General features: G+C 36.3%; 1 protein-coding gene across 1 annotated transcript; it reads right to left on the reverse strand.

Moving 5' to 3' along the window:
* Positions 1-1,276: 1,276 nt before the first annotated feature.
* Positions 1,277-8,230, reverse strand: MSTN (myostatin). Its single transcript, XM_065413375.1, has 3 exons — positions 7,736-8,230; positions 4,692-5,065; positions 1,277-1,657 (listed from the first exon to the last, which is right to left on the reverse strand). Exons 1-3 carry the CDS (start codon positions 8,106-8,108, stop codon positions 1,277-1,279), a joined length of 1,128 nt encoding a protein of 375 aa, XP_065269447.1. The 5' UTR covers positions 8,109-8,230.
* Between the last annotated feature and the right edge of the window lie 498 nt (positions 8,231-8,728).

An 8,728-nucleotide genomic window follows, 5' to 3' on the forward strand; every position in this document is an offset into this window, starting at 1 on the left:
CAACATTAAAAGTATGGAAAATCAGTGGTTGATCAAAATGAAAACAGTAACCCATAAAAACTTTGTAAACACCCATCATTTACGCACAATATAAAAAAATTAGCATAACCATCCTATGGATTACTTTGTTGCTATGTCCATTATTTTATCTACTATTTATTTGCATTGATATCCAAAATTGCTTTTATTGCTCAAATATGTATTTGTATATACTAAAGTACAGCTTAATTTGAATCTTTCTTACCATAAACATATACCGACAGTAAATTAAAAAAGAAACATTTATTTACAAAATAATGATGTATACATATTACACAAATTCTATTATATCAAAGTCTATGTATATATTTTTACAATATTTGTAGCAACCAATTATTTGCATTGGTTTACCAAAGTGCAAACTGTAATGTTGCAAAGGCAGGTTATAATTTGGGATTATGATATTCATATTTTTTTTTTCCTCCACTGCCTTTTGTCTTACTGCAGTGCATTCTCTCTGAGGATATCACTAGGTCAAGAAAATGATTCACCTTTAAATTTAAAAAATACCTATTTCATATGAATGTGGAATATTACTGTACCTGAGGAGAGGGGGAATTCATTATTGTACTGTGTTCTTTCAGCTTGATAACTGCTTTTATTTTTATTCAGCCTACTGTGATAGCACCATTGATATTGATTACTAACAGACTAATCATAAAAGGAATGGAAACATTATGCATACACTATGCCATCCCAAATTTCTGAATTTATCTGTTTTTGTGGAATTTCATCTTATCAATTTTGTATTTCTGCACTAAAAATTCAAGTGTTTAAGGACAATTCAGATGGTGGTATTGTGACAATCCTAAATGTACCAGTATATATTTTTTAAATACAATACTAAATGAAGCTGTGATGAAATTCGTTCTTTGGAGGACAAGGAGGTTGCTTTTGTCTACTTGTATATGTTGAAACCTGTATATGATTTTGGTATCTGAATAACTGAAAACTGATTCCCTTATAGTATAAGAAATTCATTGAGAAATCCGGTGATTTTGATTGTAGCTTATCTTTTTCACTGGTTTAAAAACCAGCCATTGCATATATTGTCTTTTAGTTCACATTCTGTAGCTTGTGTTGTACTGAATATTTACCATACAGTACCCTTTTGTATAGCCTTTTGGATGTAGGCTATAGCCTATCGTACATAAATTCAGTTTGCAAAACTGCAGAGGGGACAGAACTTTTTTTGGTAGATTCCATGTTTTATGAAGTAATGGATCTAGCAAAGAGCTCATGAGCACCCACAACGATCTACTACCATGGCTGGTATCTTTCCATATATTATTTGTTCTTTTCCATTGAAATACAGCATGTTTATTGGCGACATCTTGGTAGGTGTGCAGCAGGGGCCTGCTGAACCTCTAGGGTTTGCTTGGTGGACAAGATGAGTGTGTGGATATTTCTGTAAAAATACAAATTCACATTCTCCAGAGCAGTAATTGGCTTTGTATCTCTTGGGCGCAATAATCCAGTCCCATCCAAAAGCTTCAAAATCCACAGTCAGTGGGTAGCGACAGCATCGGGATTCTGTTGAGTGTTCATCACAGTCAAGGCCAAAATCCCTACGGGATCTTTTTGGTGTGTCTGTAACCCTGACCTCTAAAAATGGATTCTGTGTGGGGAAAGGAAAAAAATTGGAAATATTATTAATACATGAAGAATTTAACATTTATGGGGACAGATTGAGACATGAAAAATATGCAACGTCTCAGACATGCAGATTGTTTTAAGCTAATATTTTCAAATAATATTTGTAAAAGTTTCTGGAATGCTCTGATCCTGTGACAGTGGTGTGTTGTTTTCTTTTAAGGTAACTATGTCCTCTTCTAGGTGTCCCTGGGTACACTTCATCCACTTACAAGGTTTATCCTTCTTTTTCATACTAAGAAACAGGATTTCCCCACTATTCAGTAGCTACCATTCCTGAGCATCTTTTTCTGAAATCAACATTATCATCCCAAATAGCTGATAGGAGGGGCTTTGATGAGTGTTATGGACTTTGGGCCAAAAGCTCCCTCCATCTACGTGACATAGAAGAATGCAAAAGAGCATGCATTCACACACACAAAAGGAGCTCCAAAAATTGCCGAAGGGAAAACATGTAGGCTAACATTCTGGTCTCCCCCTTCCTGAAGAGTTTGCAGATGTCCCTGCACATAAAGTGTGCAGCTGAGGCTCAGCAGGCATTGAGAAGGGCCTCCGATTTAGCCAGAGGAGGGAAGAAGTTGAAGCAGTTGATGCTACCCTGCCTAACTGGTGAAAATACTATTGGAAGTGGTGGGGGGAAACGAATACTGCTTCTAGCAATCCTACTCCTGTATTTCTACTCCATACCTTTCACCTCTCTCAGAGGGGCTGAAACTATGCACGGGTTTTGCAAGAGAAGCTCCTGAGAGAGTCATACAGCCAAGGAAGCTCAGAGTGGCACAGAGGGCCAGCACGTTTGTGGATGACCCATGATCCACACTTTTGGGAAAGGAATTCCATGCAGACCCTGGGACTCCATAGTTATCAAGACCACCTCTCTTATCCCAGGCATGCAGATCAAACCCCTCTGCTGAGGAAAGAAGATGATTGCAACATAATCATGAGTGGAAAGAAACTGAGAGCTTTTTTTCCACCTCTGTGACTTTCTGCAGAAGGGGATGATTTCATGCATTCTTGATACAGTCAGTACTTGATATTTGTATGCATGATTGTGTTTGAAGCACTAGAGGAGACAACTGGCCTATTCCAACTGAGTAGGAATAGGAGAATATTTTTTTCTGTTGGATTTTTAATCAAACTTTCACAATACATTTTTTCTTTAAACTAATATGACTGTATTACATTGCTAAGAAAATATATAAAAATCAAATGTATAAGTATTTAGATTTATCCAAGCACATTATGCATTATAGTGAAAGAGGGAAATAATATTCTTACAGGATTTTGTTTAAAAGTATAAATTTACTGATAAGTAGGACTCTACCAAATTCACGGTTCATTTTGGTAAATTTCACGGTCATGCCGTTTAAAAAATCTTGAATTTCATGCTTACGGATATTTAAATCTTGAATTTCACTGTGTTGTCACAAATCATGATTATGTATTTAAAAATATAAACATGTGACGCCCTTCTCAAACTGGGGATCACAACCCCAAAGGGGGCTGCAAGGCTATTGTGGGGGGTCGCAGTAGTACCACCCTCACTTCTGTGCTGGCTTCACAGCTGGGTGGCTGGAAAGCGGCGGCTGCTGGCTGAGAGCCCAGCTCTGAAAGCAGTGCCACCACTGCAACAGCACAGAAAGGAGGGTGGCATGGGGTGGTATTGCCGCCCTTACTTCTCCGCTGCTGCTGGTGGCGGCGCAGCAGGGTGGCAGTACCATACCATGCCACCCTCACTTCTGCGGAGCTTGTGACAGTGCTGTCTTCAGAGCTGTGCTTCTGACCAATAGCCACTGCTCTCTGGCCGCTCAGCTTTGAAGGAAGTGCAGAAGTACGAGTGGCAATACCACGAGCCCCCTACAATAGCTAAATTTCTCAGGGGAGACCAGATTTCACAGTCTGACACATTTTTCACACCTGTGAATTTGATAGGGTGCTAGTGATAAGTATTGCTTTATTGATGTAGATAATAGGTTCAGAAATATACTTGAGCAGATTGTAGGCAATTATTGCTTTTCAAAGATTGTTAACAATGAAGGAAATGCTTTACCATTTTTGTTTAACTGCAACACTTTCAAATTTATTTTGTTTATTTAGATTTCCAACAAAAAGAAAAAAGATGCCTATTTTGGGTTCTTGACTGCTTTGACGTAATTTTGAAAATAATATGGCATAAAAAGTACTACATTTTCAGAACTGTAATTTTAGAAGAGTGAGTTGTATAATCAAATACAGTATTGTCAATTAGCCTTGTACTTTGTCATAAACATAAAGCAAATTGTGCCATTGATGTTTAAGCAGAATCTCTTGACTTACTCAAACACTTAAAAATTGATGGCATGATATGTTCCATCATTACATAAAGATATCCTTAATTCAAGACTCATTGTGAGGTGGTCTTTTGTCTCCTTTCTGTGCATGCATAATTCCCATTATAGTTAACAGCAAATACATGTATTCGGAGAGAGAAGAAGCTCCCTTTTATTTTGAATGCAAGAACTTGGTCAGCAGTACAAGATTTGAGGCACCTTATTCTCAAGTGCAGGAACCCAGGAGCCCTCATTTTTTACTATATGTTAAAAATATCTTTTCATTAAGCAGCATTTTAATATCTTTTCTTTTCTTTACTCCTGGATTTGATAACAAATATTTTGCCCTTTTCTAGTACCTTCCATTGAATATCAAAGCCCTTTACAAACAAGGTAATGAAGTCTCCCAGCATCCCTTTGAGTTAGGTAAAGTAGTATTACCTCCATTTTACAGATGGGAAAACTGAGGCACAGGGAGATTAAGTGATTTGCGCAAGGTCAGAGAGCAAGTTTGTTGCAGAACTGGGCATACAGAACCCTTCTCTTAACCCCCACTCCTATATTTTAACCCCTAGGCAATGCTTCCAATTCCTCTCAATATAACATAAAACATGCTTTCCAATTCCAACTTTTGTAAACAGGTCTATAAAATAAGAAAAGTCTCTGTGGGATTTTTCCAGTAGAACTTACCAGTCCATCTTCACCTGGTCCTGGGAAAGTTACAGCAAGATCTCGTCCATTCTCATCAAAAGCTTTGATTTCAATGCCTAAGTTGGATTCGGGTTGTTTGAGCCAATTTTGTAACACTGTCTTTACATCAATACTCTGCCAAATACCAGTGCCTGGGTTCATGTCAAGTTTCAAAGATCGAATTCCAGTATATCTTGTACCGTCTTTCATGGGTCTGATGAGTCTCAGGATCTGCACGAATACTGTTGTAGGTTTCTGGACTTGCCTCAAGTAAATCCACAACTGGGCCTTTACTACTTTATTATATTGTATTTTAGAGCTAAACTTAAAGAAGCAGCATTTTGGTTTCCCCTCCATTTGCACAAGAAAATCAGCTATAAATGAATGGAAAGAATAGATTACTGACCTAGGCGCAGAAAGGAATGTGCATAAACAAATCAGAAAAAATATCCAACCTGCATAGTATATCTTATATCTTATCACTGGAATATTGGTTGCAAAGTGGCATGTAACTTAATTCATTATAAAATAAACTCTGGACTCTGGATTTTGTGGGTTTTGTACTGTATGGCATTATTTAACTGAAATTAACAGACTCATTGTGCCTCAAATTTTTAAGCCATCTAGAAGTAATACAGTAAAACCTCAGAGTTAAGAATACCAGAGTTACAAACTGACTGGTCAACTACGCACCTCATTTGGAACTGGAAGTATACAATCAGGCAACAGAGACCACAAAAAAGCAAATATAGTATAGTACTGTGTTAAATGTAAACTACTAAAAAAATAAAGGGAAAGTTTAAAAAAAAGATTTGACAAGGTAAGGAAACTGTTTCCATGCTTGTTTCATTTAAATTAAGATGGTTTAAAGCAGCATTTTTCTTCTGCATAGTAAAGTTTCAAAGCTGTATTAAGACAGTGTTCAGTTGTAAACTTTTGAAAGAACCACCATAACGTTTTGTCAGCGTTACAAACAACTTCCATTCCCGAGGTGTTCATAACTCTGAGGTTCTACTGCATATTATCACAAGGAATTGATGGTCATTTTCTGAACAACCATGTTTTAAGCTAGATTTACCATTTTCCAACTAAATCTAGTAGGATCTTTATGCTATGTAAGCTGTTTACTTTGATTTCTTTAGCTAAGGGGTGAGCACATGCTGAAATTAAAAAATGATGGGGAATATTGAGATAGAAAAAGGCTGCAGGGGAACATTTCCTTAGAATTCTCTGGGAATCTGAATCCTTATACTAACTGAGCAGCTGTACCAGTCAGTCTGGGACAGGAACACTTCCTTCAGCCAAAAATTACCTGCGGACTGAACACAGTGTACAGGCTACTCTGCTTAAGAATGACTAACTATTAACACCTTTCTGGCATTCAACTCCTGCAGTATCTTTACAAACACACATTGAACAGCAAACCTGTACTTTTTAACTAGACACTTCTGTGATGTTATAGATGTTTCTAATTTATCAAACTTTATCATTTGTGCCAGAATATTATATAAAAAGAGGCAGCTGTGTTCAAGCTACAGTAACACCTACATTCCCCTCCTTTGTTTTATGATCAAACTATCTGTTGTTAAACTAGTTTTAATCTAGGGATCTTTATTTCTTTTGGTTTGAATTATGTTATGGTAAAGTGTTTTCATTGTAGTAATCTAACTACCCTCGGTATGCACTATAGGTGCAAAATCTATTAGACCCAGATAAAACTGTCCATGTTAAGGGATAGGAGGGCAAAGTAATAATTTCGCATGGTGCAGAGCGCCAATATTCATAACCTCATCTCTTCAGATATCTGCTTTTCTAATACACTAAAAATGGTGATTTTTTTTTTAAGGCTGTCTATGAAGAGTGGAGTGAATTGTGAAGTGACAAATAAACAGAGCATAGATCACCTTTCGTCAATCAGCAAAGAAGAATTAGGTAGTAATAGGCTCAATTATAAATGTTGGTTAGTTGGCCTTTACCTACATCATCATGATCAAGCTACTGTAATACATTCAGTATTGCTATAAAGTATCCTACACTGTTAATTTAACCTATATATTTTATAGTCAATTAACTTCTATAAATGTGTACATGTTGTAGTTAGCAACAGCAGCTGATATTCTGTTAGGTGTGTGTACTATATATCTCTGTTGCTGGTAATATATCTACGCCTTATATGCCCTGTCTTCTTTTCAACTTTTGTCATCATATTCATAAGTGTTATTTTGAAAAGCAGCTGCCATAGCCAAATACTTTAGCTGATTAAGAACATAAGATACTATAGTATTAGCTGTGCAAAAGATACTTGATAGGAGTCATGGCAGATGTTTAGCACTCAGAAGATAACTAAGAATCTGCTCATTCAGTAAATGCCTTCATTCTTCCCTGACACAACTACTGGAGTCGATAGATTTACATGGACATTTCAACATCTAAAATCTATCATTCTTCTGCTTACTTTAAATATATAGTTTACTTTCACTGTTTACTGTTAGCTGGGCGGTGGGGTGCTAGCTTCTGAGATCAGCAGAGGAAACAAATATTTAAACCTTTATTTGCATTTGTTACAGTGTATTATAGTTAAGTGGTTGTAATGTTCTAAATGACATTTTTTGTCAGTTTCTAGTGCAATGTTTAAAAAGTGGTGGCCCATAAAATCCTTGCTAAGAGTTATAATTACCTAATTATTTGCACTGATTTCTTTGTACTTGCCTAAATTTACCGTAGAAAATACCTTGAATACTGCAAATACCGAGGTCAGCAAACTGCAAATCTTATTTAGTATATTAGGCAATTGGCAAGATTCTAAGGACTATTACTGTATATGTTATAAGGGAGCAGGAAAATAGTACAATAAAATAAAAGATCACAGTGAGGTCATTGGATGATGATTCAAATTATTTAAAAATATGCTCTTCTCCCTCCCTCTTACATACTTCTGCTAGCAGCCTGTTAGAAGAGACTGAGACAAGATTTGTTGCTCTTAAGCACTAGGACAACTGTTTATCAGTAGAATAGTGTGATATTAAAGTAGCAGGACTACTTACACTCTGTAGGCATTGTAATAATAGTCTCAGTTGTAGCATGATAATCATCATCTTCCAAAGAACCATCACTGCTGTCATCTCTCTGGACGTCATACTGATCAATCAGTTCTTGCAATGGAGGAGCTTTGGGTAAAAGCTGTTTTATAGTATCCCTGCTAATATTAGGAGCTTGTTCCAGACGAAGTTTGCTGAGGATTTGAATTTTTATGGCTTCTATTCTGGAAGATTTCGTATTTTGCCTCCATGTACATGCAATGCATAGTTCATCTTTTTCTCCATTCTCTTTTGGCTGACTACTGTCATTAAGAGCCACTGGACCAAATATAATCAGCATGAACAGGTAAATATAAACACAGATTTGTAGCTTTTGCATGATCTCACATTCAGTGCAGCCTTTTCCCTTCCTTGCTTTCTTATTTTTTTCTCTCTCAGTACTAGATAGATCCCTAAAGGCAAGTATAATCCGAGAAACAACTTGCCACAATGGTGAATCATATATTTTCCAAGAGGGCTTTTATACTCCAACTTTGGTTAGACTTGTGTCGTCAAAACCGATGATTGGCTGTTGTACCAACAATGAATCTAGCTGTCAGAGGTTAAAGCCCTGTCTGTCACAAGTCACTAGACAGCATTTTGTTACAGCCAAGGGTGAACTGATTTATCTGACCACTCTGTAGAGGATATCTCCTCACATACTGAAAAGGATATATTTCCAGTGATTATAGGCAGCAGTACTGAAACATAGCATTGCCATTCTTAAATAAGTAGCAACTCTCTTTTATTATGAATCAATCCATATGTCTCTGAAACTGTTAAAAACTCCAGTCAATATTTTTTCATTTGAAAAAAATCATATTCTTAAAAATACAAAGATTATTACTACCATATATGAAAAATATTACTTCCTAAATATATTAGGTAAATTTTTCAGCAGATTTATATTGATGAATAACTGAAATATATTGAACATTGTTTATATATTTCTGTGTAGCT

The sequence above is a fragment of the Emys orbicularis genome, chromosome 11 (assembly GCF_028017835.1).
Source record: "Emys orbicularis isolate rEmyOrb1 chromosome 11, rEmyOrb1.hap1, whole genome shotgun sequence".
Classification (NCBI taxonomy): domain Eukaryota; kingdom Metazoa; phylum Chordata; order Testudines; family Emydidae; genus Emys; species Emys orbicularis.

Coding starts and splice junctions, on each gene's coding strand:
- MSTN (XM_065413375.1), bottom strand. CDS start 8,108: ATGCAAAAGCTACAAATCTGTGTTTATATTTACCTGTTCATGCTGATT. Junction 5,066..7,735: donor TATTACAATGCCTACAGAGT/GTAAGTAGTCCT, acceptor ATTCATTTATAG/CTGATTTTCTTGTGCAAATG. Junction 1,658..4,691: donor GACCAGGTGAAGATGGACTG/GTAAGTTCTACT, acceptor TTCCCCACACAG/AATCCATTTTTAGAGGTCAG.